Raw genomic sequence first — 18,560 nt, 5'->3', positions numbered from 1 at the left:
TGGCTGTAAACCTCCAGAGAGCCGACTGCAGGTGTGGGGGAGGGGTTCGGTGCTCTGTTGTCAGGCTGTGGCTCTGACTTTGTGTGCTAGCTGTAGCTATTTCATACAATGTGACCTAAACTCAAATTATTCCACACAGCCTTCAGACTCTTGAAAAAATAAAATGGAGCAACTACATGCAGATGTTTTGGTTCTGCAGTTAACCAAAAGTGTGGGGTTATTGTTTTTGTTTATTTTTTGTTTATTTAATGCCTTAAAATTAACTTAAGGTCGACTTTATTTTGGTGGATGGTGTACTTCACTTTGTATTTGTAACCATCCATAGCATTTTTCTGTAGTCATTACACAAACCCCGCTCAGCTTGCCTGATTCACATGGATCTCCTGGTTCTCCCACCCCCACCCTTTCCCTAGTTTTCTTCCCTTTTTTCCTTTTACCCAGCTCTCGCTGGAGTCTTAATTTGTCACAAGAAGGGGGGGGAGGCACAATCACGCGTACAATGTTTGAGAAATGGTAGGCAAAAAGTCAGTGCTTATAAACGCAACAGTTAAAATCATGTCAAAAGAAATTTCCTTTCTTTTGACTACTTTTCAGAAATTGGTTTCTACAATACTACTACTACAATACTACTACAAGACTACTTTATTTATATTTTCTACTGTAATTTCCTTATTTTTTTACGTGTTGTTTTTATTACTATGCGCTTTGGGGTTTTCAGCTAAGGGAACAGTTAAAGGAACGTCACACACTGTCTTGATGGCAAATAGCTGGATATATGTAGATAAAGGAATCCCACTGGAGAGAGGAATGATCAAATATAGTGGCAATAGCTTGGTCCCCAAGTTGATCTGTCCACATGCCTGCTGAACAAAAGTGAAAACTAAATCCATAAGGAAAGCATAAAAACTGACTGTGGCAGGTGGCAGACTATACCTGATGGGCTGTGTTCAGTTTTATTGCTGTCGCTGAGTGAGTTCAAACTGCGACTGCATCCACTTATAGATGAATTATGAATTTGACAGCATATCGAGAATGTGTTCAAGGATAAAGTCTTGTAATTGCACCTGTTTCTCTGGAAAGTATCGTCAGTACCATCATGTGTACTTGAACACATTTTTTCCTTTTAACAGTTTTGGTATTGGACGTGCTCTTCCCTTCTAAAGTGTCCACGTTTGAATGTATCCATCTAAATGTTTTCTATACATCTCACCCTGTTCAAGGTCTTGGCAGACTGGAACCTCTCCTGGCATGCATACACTATCTCAGAGCAAACATCCGCGCACTTTTTCTCAAACCTCTGGGTGATTCAGATTTTCCAGTTCACCTGACTTTTCCATCCACTGTGGTTGGAAACTGGAGCTTCAGAGTCCTAGTATTATAATATTAAGAAAGCTTTGATTGAATTTGTGTACGAATATTTTAGATTGTGTGACAGCCATAGACCCAAGGTTGCTACCTGTTTAGGGGAATTTTGAAATTTTTTTCCTGTGTTTAAGGATATAAAATCACTTCAGCTAACATTAAATGTTTTGGTCAGACTTTACCACATATGATTTTTTTTGTTATTGTTGTGGTTCCTACTAAACATGAGATCTTGTTGCCGGTGTAGCAGGCAGTAAGAGCTCAGTGTGCCTGCGCACAGCAGATCAGCGTGGCCATTTTAGGTTTCATTGAATCCAGATGCAGGAGGAGAGGGTGGGGGAAGGGAAGACTGCGCATTCTGCGCAGTAATGTAGGAATGCAGGCTCTGACCTCACTGGCTGACATCTATCCCCCCCCCCCCCCCCCACCACAGTATTTAGCCTTCATAAAAATGTCTAATATCAGATAGCAGTTAATTGCTTTTTCAGTGTATAGTTAATCAGAAAATAAAACCAACAACATCTTGAGTGTGTGACAGGCTTAGACAGCGAAGTCTCAGGTTTACTGGTTGAAGGACATACGGCAGTCTGAAAGAGAAAAGGCGTTATTTTATTACCCAGTTCTTCAGACTTATAAAATATTTAGCAATATTTGAGGTTGTCGAGATTTTCTTAATTCTTCAATCCTAGCTTAGGGTGGTAGTGAGCAAGTGAGCACAAGACTTCTGGTCTCTTGTAACAAAAATAAGCTAAACCAGGATTTACAGTAGATCACTAACATGCAGAGATAACACTCAGTCGTCAAATTTGCTGTTTCCTCAAGATCTACGTATGCATATCAAGATTTCTGCAGATACGCATTGCTTTCCCCCCTCCCCCCTTCTTTTTTTGTGGGTGGGGCTTGTTATGTGATCTGATCCAGCTTGTACTCTGCATGCTCCTCGCAGCAGCGCTGGTGGCCATTTTGTGTTTCTGTCATGGAAGAAAGGAGGGTTAGGCAAAGAGTGCACTGCAAGCTTTTATTGACTCTGGCAAGAGGGCTGTTGATGAAGACAGGTGCAGGTTGAATATGAATGACAATTTAAATAAAATTGTATTTCTATCCTACTTCATCTTATTTTGTCGTTTTTGTGTCAAATCAGGAAATTACCATAAATAGTTCTTTTTAATTTGATGAATCATTCAAAGCAAACCTAATTAGAAGAAGTGATTAAAAAAATGAACCATGTAGGCTTTTGATTTTATATTTTTAGGTGTGTGTTCTTTGTTCCTCTTGAGTAGAGGAACCACCCCCGCATAGGAATGGTTTAGTCTCATTTAACAGCAGCCCTCCCTGCTGAGGGAGAGGCTGGGCGGGTAGAGGCTGCTTATTGTGTCAGACTCTGCTCTCTTTTTTTTTTTTTTTTTTTTTTCTTACTGGATGCAGCTAGCATGATACTTTGGGGCTAAGAAAGCACCATTTATTCTCAATAAAAGATATATACACACACTTTCTTTCCTTTTTTGCTGAGATAATCTTTTAACATTCAATAAAAACAATAGACTGTATACACAGTTTGGTACAAAATTGCTTAACTGGCTTGTTTGATATGTTTTAGGAAGACATTAAAGACGTTTCAGCGGGTCTAGAACATTCTAGCGGTAGTATTTTAGATAAAACCAAAAAAAACTTCTGGTTTTCCCTTGGTAATTCTGAAAGTGCAGTATTACTTCAAAAAGAAATAAAGTAAAATTTTCTTTGTTTGAACGCCCCACCCCCACTTCCGCCCTACAGCAGAATGGTTCAGCCCATGAGCAAGAGGGAGAGGCTGTTCCAGAGAGAGCGCCTTTCTCTCTGTGTGTGTGTGTGTGTGTGTGTGTGTGTGTGTGTGTGTGTGTGTCTGTCTGTGTGAAAGAGACAGATGGAGAGAGGGGGAGGGTGGCTTCAGCTTGTTCTAGGTTGAGTGTCGAAAGTGTGCAATTTAGCGCTGGTTGTGCAGTGCTAGCTAAGCTGAGACTAAAGTGCACATTGTGCTGCTTTTTGTTGTGTTAGTGACTTTATTTGTTTTCTGTGTTGTTGCTTTTCATTTGGTTGTGTATATATAATGTAATGTCACTACTTTTTTAACTTTTTTTTTTTTTACTGTTTGGTTTGTCTTTAGCACAGACTGCGTAGTAGCTTTAGAGGAAAAACATAGACTCCTCCCCTTTACCTTTGATCGTCCTCTGCTCAGTAATTTATCTGACCTTCAGTGGATGCCATATTTTCTAGAGTCATCCTGATAAAGGTGAACACATACAAAACAATAATTTCTATCATTGTTTAGTATTGAGGCTTTTGTTAATTTTTTTTTTTTAGAGATTTGGCGCATTGAGCTGTTTGGGTTTGTTTGGTCCACTCAGTTTGATTTTCAGTTTCAGCCTTAACAGTCTAAAGGTTTAGGTTTTTTTTTTCCTTCCAGTTCTGTTTTGAAAGTGTGAATACAGTGAATACTAAGCCAAAGGATGTCTGTGGAGATGGTGCAGGGCTCTAGGTTTTGAAATATTTCAACAAATTAAAAAAAAATCAGTAAACCTTTTGGTGCCTCTACCTTTCATCGGATCTTAACACATCCTGCAAATGTATGGTCATCTTATCACTGAACAGAAAGGAAATGTGATCCTGATTAGCGTGTGCACACTGTCTACATTATACATGGCTTAAATTGTTTATATCTGAACAATATGAATTCATGTTTATTTAAGGTTTTTTGGAGGGTTTTTTTTTTTTTTTGCATGTTTTGTCTTGAGGAAAACATTACAAAATTACTGCTTTCTGTGAGACCTATCCCTAAGGTACTAGTGCACCGCCTGTAAATACTTATGCGATGGAAAGAATTTAAAACAGCTATTGTTTCCCCCTCCCTGGTTTCTAATAAATTCAACATTTTGTGTGAAAGTGTGGCATTTAGCATGGCCAAGAAGAGTCCTGTGAGATTATGTTACAGTCTGACTCCGGTCCTCAGGAGTCATTAGAGAGCGTTGAAAACTGTGGCTAACACGGTGCTCAGCTCAAGAACAGCAAGTCCTCAGGTTATTGGAGTAAACCATGGCCGATCATATATGTATCCAGTTCAGATTAATTCTATCAAAGATTTAGCAGAGAGCCCAGAGGGAGCAGTAAAATTTTCCCTGAAAGGGCTTAATATTTTTAATTGCATAAAAACAGTGGATTGAAACAGTTTAATATTTTTAACACTGCAAGCACAGAACAGCATAAAATACTGTGCTTTCAAATAAACATAATGCCCTTAACCTTTTCATCATAAATGTCCTCTGCCGGTGATGTTTTTAATAAAAGCACAGATCCCCCCCCCCTGCCCTTTGTTAAAATGGTTTGTCCCGTGCTGGCTGTAGATTTCCATACAGTGGACTAGTTTGTGCTAGAGTTGGGGGATGGGTGTTGCCATGCAACAGTCTGTGCAGGGTACTTTCCCTCTGTCTGTGCGCTGCTAGCTAGTGTTGTCACTTTGAATCACCTTGTTGTTGAATTGTGCTATACAAATAAACTTGCCTTGCCTTGCCTTGATAATCACTACGCTACATTTAAAAATGATAAAAGGATTAAACTTGCATGTATTTATGGCAAGCTGTAAATAAATCTTGCTACTGTGACAGCAGGAAGGGAGGAAAAAATTTAGCGGCTCATGTTATGCAACAAGACACGTTGCTGTGTCAGGAGTGCTCAACAGGCTTTTCATTTGAAAATGGTTTAATTAATAGCTAGTACAGACTTTATAAAGACTTTATATGACTGCAATGTGCTTGATGGACTGGTCCTAACTGAGCCCCTCCTCTCTTTTGTAGTCTGCTGTTGGCCTCTTACCCAGTGCCTGCTTCACAGTCAGTAGGCCCTAATCCTACATAACCTGCTTTTAAATTGTGGGTTTTTAAATTAGTTTTTAAAGTATTTCAACAGTTAGAGTCTCTCTGTTATTTAAGTTGACGTCTTTTTAAGAGATCTCAAGTTCTCCTAATGAGATTTTTTAACTTGAAGATCTAGAAGATCTTTTAACTATGTTTTATTTTAATAGAAAGAAAGATTTTTTACTTCACTCAAAAAGGTAGCATTTCGACAGTCTGTCATCATCCCCTCAAAATGTAAGTTGTAAATCTCAAATAACAATATACTGTAATAACACAGCTGCCCAACTGTGTTGTCTTAGTCCAAAGCGGGCTTTCTTGGCTTGAGTTGCTGATAAACACGTGTGTTTTCTTTGAACTCACTGGTTTATTTGTTCATGCTGACCCGTGGTACACTCACACACTGTTTCTAGTGTTTAATGGTGCACAGTGGACAAACAAACAAAGTAACGAGGGATTTAACATTAACTGAAATCTGTAGGTCAGCCAGAGATGTGACGATGAATAACTTCGCGCTTCGTCACAAACATGCTCGACAGCGTGTGTTGGTGGAAAGGCCAAGATGTTAAGCCAGGTTGTCTTATGTTGTCTTGAAAACTGATGATCAAGATGTCATTAAGTATGACCGTGTCTTCCATCTGTACCAGCGATGTTCTTCCATGTTCTGAAAGAGAAGGTTTTGATGTTGCATGTAACCACAAAGTATGAATGTCAAGTCTTGATTGTTTGCTTGGCTGCTAAAAGACTGAAGAAGGTTAGAGGTTTTCTTGCTGCAACACAAACTCCTCTCCAGTCTCTCAAAGCAAGTGACCTTGCTTCTGCTTTATTTGGAAGTAGTTATGCTTGTAGTCGAGATTGACAGAGTTTGTAATCGGCAGTTTAATGACCGCTTATCGGGGGCTGACACAGTGAGTTTCAAGGAATACTTCTAAAGGAATGAGCAGCTATTTTGTAACTTGGAGTAAAGATTTGTTTAAGTCCAAGGATGGAGTCTGAATATCTCTCCATGGCTCTTTCCTTTGATGCACCCTCTGTAGCTTCAAATAAATGAAGCAGTTGCTGTTCATATTTAGTAAGCTGTTAGTCATAGCCTGGCTTAGAAAACATTGCAAAAATAAAACGCAAGTGTTAAATTAAAAAGTGCATCTGTGCATAGTAAGATCCTTGAACTCGGTTTAATCACATAGTTGTGTTTTTAAGGACACAGAAACAGTGGGTGTCTGCTGTTTCAGTAGTCAGTGGATTCTCTCTTGGGAAACATTCACAACTTGTATGAATCGTCATTTAGTGATTTGAATTCCAATCTATAAACCTTCATGTGTTGGCTTTCCTATGGGTTTCTGTTGTGTGAAGTTTGATTAACGTTGTGCTGTTTCTGCTGATTTAGGATAAATAATTTTTTTAAAAATAGTGTTTACCTTTTTTGGCCTAATTTGGAGTGAAGATTAAATGCCACACCCTGATGCTACTCATACATGTTATGACTGCTTTCTGCACTTTACAGGGGCAAGATGACTAGTTCTCGTAGCTGCAAGCAACTATTAAAAATCTATGCACTGAGCGTTTATACACAGAACTGCGCTTTTTTACAGTCTGTGTACATTTTTAAAGACCATAACAATGATTAATAATAAAACCTGACAAAATCGACTCAATACTTTTTCTGCTTGTTTTATAGCAATAAAAAGGTTGGATTTAAAGATCACTTTAATAATATTATCAGCAAATAACTGAGATTATGTTTGGCTTAATTAGCACTTTCTTTAAATGTTCTACAATTTGTTCACAATGTGACAGCTTGCCGAAGTGTCAGGCTGAATAGAAAACTCTTGCTAAGCAGAGTTGTGCTGCAACCTGATACACCTGAATGAGAATCCTTCTCAGCTAGCTACTGAGAGCTCGGGCTGACATTAAACAACAGATCCAGCGGCCATTTTGAGTTCCTGCACTAAATCCAGGAGCAGTAAATGAGGCCGTGGGACGGGGGAGGGGGATAGTCGGCTCTGCGCAGTGTGCAGTAACACTGGAATGTGAAGCAAACCAATAATTGTTCTTGCAGTTTTCACTGCTCCACATATTTGTGAACGCTTTTTTAGGAGTTTTTTTTTCTGATTCTTCTTGTTTTTCAGGTCAGATCTTTTTTAGGCAATTGTATTGAAATGCTGCCTTACTTATTTTTAGAACAATAGGAAGGAAAACAGCAAGAAACATGCATGCTCATGTAAAAACAGAGTAGGGAAGGCCTAACATATTGAACGTGTGTACAAACATCTCACTGTGCTGCTCAGCATTAAAGCTGGAGCTATACGCTCAGTCCACATTAGTCTTTGTGTTTTTCCATATACATGTGGCAGCCTGCTAAGCTTCAACATACACAAGGCTAAATGAGAGATTTTTGCAAGTTGAGGCTGTTTTCCCTCGGTTCTCTCTGCACCATGTGAGTACTGCAGTAGCAGTAAAGCTAACCAAGTTTACAGTGTGAAACTGACACGGCTTACTGCTCATTCCTGGTCGGAGTTTAAAGGTTTCTCATGTAGTAACCACTTTTTATGTTGTGTTTTTTGCACTGAAACCAGTATAAAGACATGGCTGTTTGAGGTTCCTACCATCTGAATGTCTGTTTTTGCTTTTTACCACTAGAAGCGACAGTCTGATCTTAGCAGCTGGGGGAAAAATAAGACCAAAAATATAACAAAACTGTCAGTGACTGCATGTTTTTGTTTTTTTCTTCTTACCTGTACATAATTATGTTTTGTTTTTTGGGTTTTTTTTAAGTTCAACCTTTCTGCAGTAAAACATCTTTTTCTGTCCATCATTCTGGCAAACCACTTTCCTGTTTTGCGTCCTTTTGTGTTAACCTTTTGTGTGTTTGTCACCACTTTGGCGACCTTCACCAGTTTGTCACCACTCTATTGGTGTTCTTCTTAAGCCTCTTGCTTGCAGATAACTGAATAATCGCCCAAAATATAATTGTGATATTACGTTATTGTGTTTACCTTTGAGTAATTTTTGCCTTGTGAGTTACTGAATTTTGAAAAAAAAATAGTTTCGAGTTTTGTCACGTCATAAATACTATTCCTAAAAAATTCCAAATTAAGGCAATTTCATTTGCTTTACCAGCACGAGTAAGCGAAAGCTGGTCACGACCGATAATTTTACACTGCAGAAACAAATGTAAGGAAGAAGCATCAGTCTTATCAAAATCCGGGATTTAGTGTCCTTAGTCTACTTTACTGTATGCTATTTTAAATCTGGATATAAATAAGTATGTTAAAAAATACAGTAATTGACATAATTGCACTTTTAGTTGATGCAATTCATATTGACCTGGAAAAATATATCACTTTGAAGCCAAAGAGACAGTTAGAGCTCAAGTTACTAAGACATTTGCTAACAAATTATTCTCATTTGTCCTTCAGGTTGTCGACAAGTCCTGTATTAAGTCCATTGTCAGGAACCCTTTGGCTTGAAGGTGAGTTCTAAATACTTTTTATATGCTACTTAATATTATAACACATGAGTGTAAAAGAAGAAAATTACTGCAAGTAAAGTATCTCCTGCACACAGCTCAGGTTCATTTTTACTTCTGACACCCATAAAATGAAGGTAAAATCAACACATGCTTCCACGCATATAAAATAAGTAGACATGAAATGAATCCTTGTAGAATGTGACAACTAGCCTTAACAGTAAATTGTGCACAACAATCACAACTATACGGAAAGTCCTTCATGTTTTGCATAACCCTTTTGCTGCTGCCAGCACAGCCTGAATGGGTCCGTTCTGATTTGCTGACGAGGGAACCAATAGGAGGATGGGGGGATGGGAGGAAGGTTGAGCTGCTGCTGTTGTTAACTCGTGCCACTTCTGTTCTCAGGATTGGGGCTTAGGTAAACATGAAATCCGTAGTTTTTCAGAAAAGTGAGGTAGAGGGGATTTGCAGAAGCAAGTTTAGCTTTTCTGACTACCATGAAAAAAGGTTTCCTGGCTTACTGAGCTGCTTGTTGACTTAAGTCACTGTAGGACAGATAAAGCAATGTGTAATCAGATGGATGAGTGTGATTTGGCTTGGATGCTGAGTTAAATTTGTAGTAAAGGAACGGGCTGCTAAGGAACCATCAGTTTGGTGCAGAGACAGCTGTGACAGAAGAACCTTCCAGAAAGAAAAAGCTAATGCCAAAGAGCTCTGCAGTGTCCTCTAGTGTTTTCTCGGAAACGGTGCACCCAATACTGTGCAATGCGTAAAGATCAGAATCAGGAAAGGTTAATTAGCGGAAGACACTGTGCCATTAACTTTTACAGCTCTGGGTGTTGTCTGTTCTCATTAATCCCTTCTGAATGCATGTTATCTATTATCTCTACTCCACAGGCAAAGATGGAAGTTATTGTGACAGAAGAGAAGAAGAAGATTTTCCGCGCCAGGAAAACCATGAAGATCAGTGATAGACATCAGCTGGAGAACCTGCACAGCACTTTGCTCACTGTGGGTACAAGTTTGTCCAACCCATCTCCACCACCTCTGATGAATGGAACACATAAAGAGGACGGACAAAAAGTGGGCGACAAAGAGCAAAACAACATCCTGGACTTGAACACTCCCCAGACTACACCACCCGTCTCTCCGACCGCTCTGAGCTCTCCCACACCGTCCCTGTCCCTAAATTTGTCTCCTTCCCCTCCCTCTTCAAGTCCAAAAGGACTCGAAGAAATGACTGCTCCGAGATCACCAGTGGATCCTCTAAATTTTGAACTGAAAAAGGTAGAAGAAGATGAGAAGAAAGATGGCACACCATCATCATCAAGTGAACCTGTCACAGCTAGAACAGACTGCAAGGGACAACAGGAAAAAGACACTGAGGTGATCCCAGCTGAGGAAAAGAAGAAGGTAAATGCATGGAAACATGAACAAAACTGTCAGATACCTTTATATTTATTTAAAAAAATTAGTTTATACTGTAGTTCGTATTGAAAGTGGAGAGCCCGAAAAACGTTTAATTGGTTATCATTTTTAATTTTCTCAGGAGGACCACACTGTAGAAGAGGACCCAGCTGTAGATTTGGCAGTGGACCCACTGAAAGGTTTGGATACACCTGTGCCACCTGCAGTATCTGACTTCACAGAACCAATGGAAACAGATAGTGACACTACAAAGGAAATGGACACTGAGGCTTCCACAGCCAAAGTACCAGATGAAAAGCCTTCTTCTCCTAAATGTACCACTTCCGATTCTTCCTCATCTTCTTGCTCTATACCCAATCCAGCTTCTTCTTGTGCGGACCAAAAACAATCAGTGGAAATCAAAGATGACATAAAAGAAGAAGAGACTGACAAAGCGGATGTGAAGAAAGGCTTGACGTGTGAGGAAAAGATGGAGGTGGGCTCTGTAAAAGTGGAGCCCAAAAAGGAAAAAACTAATGTGGGACAAGCCTCAAAGCCATCTCGACCATCGTCCACTCCACCATCTGATACAGGTATGAGATGGTGGATGTTGCAACGCAAAAAGCAATTATATACTACATGACATGTGAATAGGATAATGTAACACTGTACTCAAAACATAAATGATTTGATAAGATTTCAAGTCAGAATGCAGAATCCTTGCATACTTTACCATGGGATAAATCGGCTTCCTCTGATCCTGAAGGGAAAAGTTGGGTGGTTTCTTTTTCGGAAAATTGTCACAGGAAATTTATCATTTGAGGATTTTACTGCAATAAATTTCCTGGATGATATTGCAGTTTGATACGTGGAACTCTTTCGCAGTTCTTGGAGTTGGAGGAAGTTGTGCCTTTTTTCTGTGTGACTGCAGGAGTAGGAAAAGATTGCAGTTAGTACTCTATATTTGGTGTTGTTTTTACTTGAGGGTAGGGACTCATCCAGCACAAGAGGACCCTTTGTAAGTTTACAGGGATTCGTTTAGACTTCAGTTCATATGCTGATTGGTCAAACAAACAGAAGAAGAAAAAAACACCAGGTGTAAACACTGGAAAAATGTTAACCATGTAAACAACGGCTCTTATTGCTAGCTTGTAAAAACGGCGTCACAGAGTAAGGAACCACTGGTAAAGTCCATATGAATATGGACTCAGTTTATATTAGGACATGCCTTTGATTCAATTACTAACTAACCTCTGATCAGCTTTTACATAACTTCAGCGTTCATAATGGCAGTATCAATAGAAACCGAAAATAAAGCCTTCAGAGGTATGCAGTTCTTTTTGAGGGCCCCGGGTCACTGAAAGGGAGACCCAACAAATGTTCTTATTGAAAGTAACTGTTACTGGTTCTGTGTTAAGTTTAAATATTTTGGTGTTTGTCTTTGTTTGCTAAGCAGTGAAAGAGGAGAGGAGCTCAACCTCGGGACTGAAACGCACTTTATCGGAGGGCTCTGAAAAAGATGGGCAAACTGTAAAAATAGAGGGTAAGAGGCCCAAGATGGACCGTGAGGAGTTGGAGGCCCAACTGGAACTTAAAATTACTACAAAAGCTGGCAGTCATCATAAACTCGGGAAGGTTTGTATTCGAGTATTCAGATATGCTTTTACTCTAATAGCTTTTAAACACTGGTTGCATTAAATCCATTCACACATACAGCATAATTGATGCCGACTTCATTTTTTTCACAGTGCTCTGTGGCCTTAATTATAATAATTTTGACTGATATAGCTGAGCTTGGATAAATATAAGTTTCTCTTCACCAATTTTCCTAACATTTCATCCCTTTCACCTCATTCTTCTTCGCAGATTGTGCAGCAGTTAGTGGAGGAGCGATTGAAGGTGTTGGAGCTCACCATTTTCGACAAACATTTCCAAGAGCTGAAGGACAGAGTAGACAAAATTGACTGCGCCACTAAACACCAAGCTGCCATTAACACACTCCAAGTGAGTGCAGGTTAACTTTTTATGTGAAATTAAATTTGTCCCATAAGGAGAACATGTTGGGCATTGGAAGATGCTCTGCTTCCATTTGACAAGTATCTAAAGTCTACTTGGTGTTTCTCTTCAGGCCAAGATTGCCCGACTATCAAAAAAGTTTGGAGAGGCTAATCAGGTATCGGAGAATAAAAGGAAACAGGAGGTAAGATGTTTTTTTTGTAACTTGTTAAAATGTTTCCATTTGGCATGCAGGTGATGAAAAATGTTGAAACTTCTTATTTGTTTTCTACAGGCACTTGCTGCTGTTGCTGCTGCTACTGCTGCCAAAACGGCAGCGGTTACGAATAACCCTCAAGCTCAGCGGTAAGTGTTCAGGACTCATTTTCAGTCTAGATCCCTGTCAGCTATGCTTTGTATGTTAAGTCATGTATTTGAGAGGCAAATCTCCATGGCTTTTTTAAAAGACATTTTAGTCCCTTCAGTGGAAGTTAACACCTTTTGACAGTCCACTTGTCAGTCTGATTTTGAGGTTTCAAAACTGACAGCATCAGTGTATTTAAACATGTAATCTTTGAATCATACAGCAGTTTGTGCATGATGATATTTTGTGTGAATATAATTTTGCTTTTGTATGAACGTGACAATACCGGACTAAAGCAAGTACTTACTACACACGAAACCGTTACACTGTGAATAGTTGACATTGTCCCGGGTTGCTAAGTGTAATCACTAGATTACAAACAAATGGACAGAATATCAATCTTTACGTCCTCTAAATCCATACTTTTTTGGAAACAAGAATCCATGTCCCTTGTTCGGTTTGTCAGGACCATCTTTTTGAAAGTCTTAATTTCGCTCCAAATATTTCTAAAGACTTGTTTGGAATAAACAAACACATGCCCCAGTGTGTGTTTTGCACCTGCAAAGTAACCCCACATGGGTCCAGGTCCTGAGTCTTGTGACGTTCTACAATATGAAGCCTGAGCGTTTCTTCAGGCAGTGCAGAGTGTAGTTAAAACTGCACCTCTCCTCCCAACAGCGTGCTCCGTCGACAGACAATAGAGCCGCAGCCTGAGGTGCCCAGAGAGGGATTGGTGCCCTCTGTTGATAAGACTCCGGCACTGTCTGTCAAGATGGAGGGAGAAGACGAGGAAATGGAGGAGGAAGAGGAAGCAGATATGTCCCGCCATGTTGCCATGGCGAGAAAGCTGGCAGAGTACAATGAAGGGAAATGCAGAGCAGACATTAAACTCCGCACGATTCCCTCGCACTTGGAAAACGTGCTCTACCACAACTGCAAGAGAAGCTCAGGGAACCCAAGACCTGACCGCTACGCCTCGTACATTTTCCGCTACTTAGTGCCATACGATGTCTACTGTGACTGGGTCGCAAAGGTCAACTACGTTGGATTATTGGGCAAAGAGGCCTTGCCCGTAAACTTGAGGAGGGCGATGAGGATGTACATTGAGCGTCGATTTCCTGTGCTGTCTTGTGAGAAGTGGAGAGAAATTCGAGACGTTATCAATGAAATACTGCGAGTAAAGAGAAGGCCGGAGTTTTTTCGAGAGTACGAGGAAAGAACTGGCATGTCGTTTTGACGCTTGAACGCCACAGGAACTGAAGCATACTGGGACAATTGTCATTATTCGTGGTAGAACATATATAAACATTTTGTCAAAATATCACCCTCCAGTCACTTAGATCTTTGTAGGTGTTCTTAAAAATTATCATGTTGAAAAGGATATTAATCTCTGCTGACAGACTTTGTGAAGTTGGCACCATGCTTGAAGAGAGCGAACTGCAGTTAAATACCGATGAATGATTTTGTGAAAACTCGGACACACGCTTTAAGTTTGATTCTCGTTCCTACCACAAAGATGACTGTGTTACATGGAATAAATCTAAATGTCAACACCTTACCTCATTCACTCTTCATCCTGTAAAGGACATAAGCAACTTCAAGTGTCAACAACTCTAAGTATCAGCAATCTTTCTAAACAGGCCAGGCTGGACTTCCATGGAGGTAAAGCAGACATCCACAACTGTTTCTTCATCCAGCACAGCGGGTGAGTAACAAAGATCTGTCTTTAATTTTTTTTATGGTAAATGTTGTGTACGTTTTGTTTGTTTGTTCTTTGACAGAATTAATGGCTTCTTGTGGGAGTTTTGAAACTTTAGCTTTTTTCTTCATGTGGGTTTGCATGTTGTTCGTTCTTTGTGTGTACTTGAAGCCTGACCAGTGTTGGATATTTGGGACCTATTCCCAGGTTTTAGGTAGTACAAATTCAGGTATTGGTGTATTGGCTAAACAATAAATGAAAATGGGATCCAGTGCAAGCTGTGACAGATAAAGCTAGGATTTGACACAACAATGCAGTCATTTCAGAACAGTTTAGAGTGATCTTCAAATAATAGACAAAGTATACTATATCCCTAATGCATACTTACACAGTTAAACAAATGGCACATTAGACTTGTCCTTATCTATTTACTTTCTAGCAACAGAAAGTTGCTTTTGTCTGCTTCGTTATTTATGAGCGGTTTCCACAGCAGAGATCCCTGCATGTTTGATTTGGCAGATTTCTTTATGGCAGATCTGATAGTTTACTTCACAAACCTAACTGTTGTGTTATTTTGAAGACATGGCTCAACTTTGCACCATAGTTTGCTCAGTTCTGATGCATACTCTGCTGCATGTGCTGCAAATAGTGGTGAGACTTTTGTAAACAGCAGAGTCAAAGCCTCTTTTTTTATTCTTTATTTTTTGTTTTTTTCTTCAGGAAAGTGTTATAGTTATTATAGTTCTGTATTTTCTAATTAGTTTTTATTTTTCTTTCATTTTAACCTTTTGTTTAAAATTCCGTCTAGTTAGTTTGTTTTAGTATTTATTTGTTTTACACTTAGTTTGGATCTTTATAATTATTTATGTCCGAGACAAGATTTAAGAAAATCAGTACAGCAGTTAGAATCAAAAAACACTGAACTTTCTGAAAATGGATACAATTTTTACCAAACATTATAAGTACTAAACTTTCTCCTACACTCTTTATTTTATTTTGATTAGTTTTCACAATTTTTTTTGGAGAAGTCTTGTTTTTATTTAGTTTTCACAATACACCGAAACCTTCAGAAATAAGAAAACAGTCGACTTCTTAGTAAGTGTTTACAATGTAGCCAATTATATATAGGAAAAAAGTATTGCCTAGTTTTAATTTTCAGCAATGTTAATTGAGTTGGTTACAGAAACACCGCGAAAGTGAGCGTATCAAACTTCTGGCTGCTCTTTAATGTTTATTCCTGTTAAGAAGCCATGTTTGTAATTGGAAGTTTATTGACCATGACAGAATTACAGAAAATAGGTCATCTTACCTTTCATGTTTTCCAGGAGCAGTGTGGAAAAGTGTCATTGAATTTGTCTGCATGTTGTATTTTTGCATAGATGTCTCAAAATCTTTTGTCCATGTCATGCTGGGATGGGTTTTTAACTGCCATCACCTTTACTAGCAATTAACAAATGATTGACAGTCTTTTGAGCAAAAGTGTACCCTGTGCAGATATTTTCAAGTCTCTTCTAACAAGTCTCTTTCCCCCCCCCAGTAGTTCCAGTTCCTACCGCAACCCCTGCCGCAGCTTCAGCCCCTGCTGCAGCTTCAGCTCCAACTCCCACCTCCACTTCAACTGCCATGGTTCAGCAGACCCCTATCCTCCAGCTGATCACTTCCAACTCTAATCCCACCTCCACCTTGGCCACTGGCATTACCACCCAGAGTCAAACGGGCACCCTCCTCTTGAAGACTGCCTCTGGGAGTAGCATGATGGCTACAGGCCAGCCGCTTCTCATCCAGTTGCCTTTATCAGTGAACGGCCAGGCAGGGACACTGGTCAACATCCCCGTCTCGTCTTTGTCTGCAGCCAGCTCACTGAACAAGTCCAAAACCACTGCTTCTACCGCCACGTTTATACTCAAGCCTGCACCTGTCACGACCACAGCCACAGCCTCGGCACCAGCCGTGGCCACTGTCCCAGCCCTCCATGGCTCCAGTGCCCAGATGTCCTCTGGCCAGATCTCTCTTGCTCGTGCTGTGTATCAAGGCGGTGCAAGTGGAATAACTACACCCCATGCTGGGGTATCTGTGACCACGGCCAGGACACCAGCTCAGTCTGTCTCTGTAGTCGGGGCCATGTCTTCAGTCTCTTCACCTACAACATCTGGGCCAGCAGCAACCGGATCCACTGCTCCGGGACCTCCACAGGGGATGTCTTTGACATCAAAGACAGGTGAGGATGACTGAAGAGCACGGAGGTGCTGCTGACATTTCATTTTCCTTAACTTGGTACTAAATTTAGATTGTTTTGTATTTCTCAGACAACCAAGTTACAGTAACCGCTGCATCTAAAGCAGCTGCACCAGCGGCACGACCCAAAGGCTCCGTAATTGACCTCACCGAGGACGATGATGATGTCCAAGGTTAGAGTTGGCGAACTTTTTGTTTTGTTTTTACTTCCCCTAATATATGTTATTAAGGCTAATTATGTTATGTTTTATGGTTTTCAGTGACTGGAGTGAAGAATGCTACTGTTACAACTCCCTCACCGAGCCCACGCACTAACCCAGTCATCAGCATCCACAACAGTAAGAGCACCAAATTACACTAAACAAATTTTATCACTCTGGCAAATTATAAAGTATCTAGTAATTTAGGCAGATGCCTATGCATATGTATCCTGTGCTTTAATTCTAACTTATACATATAATCTGAGTTTCTTGTTTTGTTTGCTTTTGTTTTTGTTTTCAGATACAGGAGCAAGAGCATCCCCTCTAAGCAATCAGAACAGTTCTGGCAATCCTCAGTTGACAGTACATCACCGCCCCCCAGTGGTGGTGAGCTTTTAGAACTGGATTCTAAATATTTCTCACACAGGCACTTCACTACTTTTCTGTTCTGTAACTTCAATGTTTAAGTCTTGGTGAATTGTTATTTTAACATGATTTGCTGATGGTTGGTTTCTAAAGCTATTATTAGATTTTTCTCTGTTGAAAACTACAGCTGTTAGCTGTTTTGGGAGTTATCCAAGCACGAATGATCCTTTTGCCACAACTAAAAGGAAAGAACAAGCTGTGACACCAGATTTCTTTTTTTGCAGGATACTCCATTAAAATCCCGCAGTGTAACCACTACTACTACACCAACTCGAGGCTCCAGCATGGCGCTTCCACCGCTCCCTCCTGCACCCGCACCATCACGCTTACCCCCAGAGGCTGAACGGACCTCACCTCCTCAACAACCTCAGCTAAAGCTGGTGCAGAGTCAGACTGGTATAGTGCTCTCCTGGTGTGTTGGAGAAGTTGATCGGACCTGCGCAGCTGTAGAAAGCTATCACCTTTATGCCTTTCATCAAGATAACTCTAACAGCAATGCATCTCAGCAGCACTGGAAGAAAATTGGGGAGGTGAAGGCCCTTCCACTGCCTATGGCCTGTACGCTGACCCAGTTCCAGTCTGGCTCCACGTATCACTTTGCTGTTCGAGCCAAAGATGTATATGGGCGCTTTGGCTCTTTCTGCGAACCTCAGTGCACAAATGTCATCAGTTCCAGCTCTAGTTGAACCGTTACAGAAAAGACATAGCGTTTTGCCTTTGATAGTTTATGACTTTTCACCTGTTTTGTGTTAGGAACTGAAATATTGTACGCTGGACAAAAACAAACACCTGTAAATGTCTTCCCACATAACAACTGGGCAACAAACTGACTTGGAGAGTTCAAGTGGCAAACGGTTGGTTTTGTCTGACTCATCATATGTAATGTGTTTTTTGTGACTTAAGCTGTTGTGTATATAAGTTGAAAAAGTTTGCCCCTCCTGCCAGATCAGGTATTTGTGTTGTTCGCTCCTGATCTTCAGACCCAGATCTTTTTTTTTTTCTTTTTTTTTTCTTCCTCTTTTACTTGACAGGATTTTTTTTTTTCCATGTAAACTAAATTGCACAGAAATGTATAAATGTGTGGTAGAAACAGAATGATAACTTTTGTAAGTTTTGTCTGGCAACCAGACTTTCACAAGCATAATAAAGAGGTTTTATTAAAGTCAGCGACAGGTTAAATATTCTGTATTTAATGCCATAGCACTCCTCTGCAGTTAGACTTTAGTCACCTAGGCCTAGAGAGCCTGGATGACTCCTTTGTAGTTCCCATAGGATTGGCAAGTTGTTCATAGAGGTTTGTGGGTGATGCTATGTGAAATCTGTTTCAAAGAGTGCTGCATCCACAACGTTCTTGTGATTGCCCAATTGGTGCAGACAAATCGTCACCGACACAGTGGCGACTGCCAGCAACCACTCACCAGCTGGTTGTGGGATACATACTTTTCCTAAACAACCTGGGGTTGCCAGTGGATCACTGACTGATCCCTAGGCCTATGTGAATGAGGCTTCAGCAATCGAT

General features: G+C 40.2%; 1 protein-coding gene across 5 annotated transcripts in view; it reads left to right on the top strand.

The window, feature by feature from the left end:
* Positions 1-18,207, top strand: part of atf7ip (activating transcription factor 7 interacting protein) — a 31,236-nt gene extending 13,029 nt beyond the window's left edge. For 2 of the 5 annotated variants that reach the window (XM_086296004.1, XM_086296002.1), the window contains exons 2-14: positions 8,663-8,715; positions 9,613-10,128; positions 10,265-10,715; positions 11,576-11,757; positions 11,989-12,126; positions 12,251-12,322; positions 12,413-12,483; positions 14,122-14,186; positions 15,718-16,398; positions 16,487-16,588; positions 16,676-16,753; positions 16,917-17,002; positions 17,266-18,207. In XM_086296004.1, the coding sequence (XP_086152130.1) occupies positions 9,619-10,128; positions 10,265-10,715; positions 11,576-11,757; positions 11,989-12,126; positions 12,251-12,322; positions 12,413-12,483; positions 14,122-14,186; positions 15,718-16,398; positions 16,487-16,588; positions 16,676-16,753; positions 16,917-17,002; positions 17,266-17,727 (2,898 nt within the window). In that variant the 5' untranslated portion in view covers positions 8,663-8,715; positions 9,613-9,618 and the 3' untranslated portion in view covers positions 17,728-18,207. The remainder of the gene's footprint in view (positions 1-8,662; positions 8,716-9,612; positions 10,129-10,264; positions 10,716-11,575; positions 11,758-11,988; positions 12,127-12,250; positions 12,323-12,412; positions 12,484-14,121; positions 14,187-15,717; positions 16,399-16,486; positions 16,589-16,675; positions 16,754-16,916; positions 17,003-17,265) is intronic. The other 3 variants (XM_086296007.1, XM_086296006.1, XM_086296005.1) reach the window with 3 other exon arrangements.
* Positions 18,208-18,560: the final 353 nt, after the last annotated feature.

Source organism: Aulonocara sp. 'chitande type north' Nkhata Bay, linkage group LG6 (genome assembly GCF_057382095.1).
Source record: "Aulonocara sp. 'chitande type north' Nkhata Bay isolate Kocher_YH1m ecotype deep benthic linkage group LG6, A_spYH_male_GT1.1, whole genome shotgun sequence".
Lineage (NCBI taxonomy): Eukaryota > Metazoa > Chordata > Actinopteri > Cichliformes > Cichlidae > Aulonocara > Aulonocara sp. 'chitande type north' Nkhata Bay.
The sequence above is the reverse complement of the archived record's forward strand: the minus strand, read 5'-3'. Positions and strand labels throughout refer to the sequence as shown.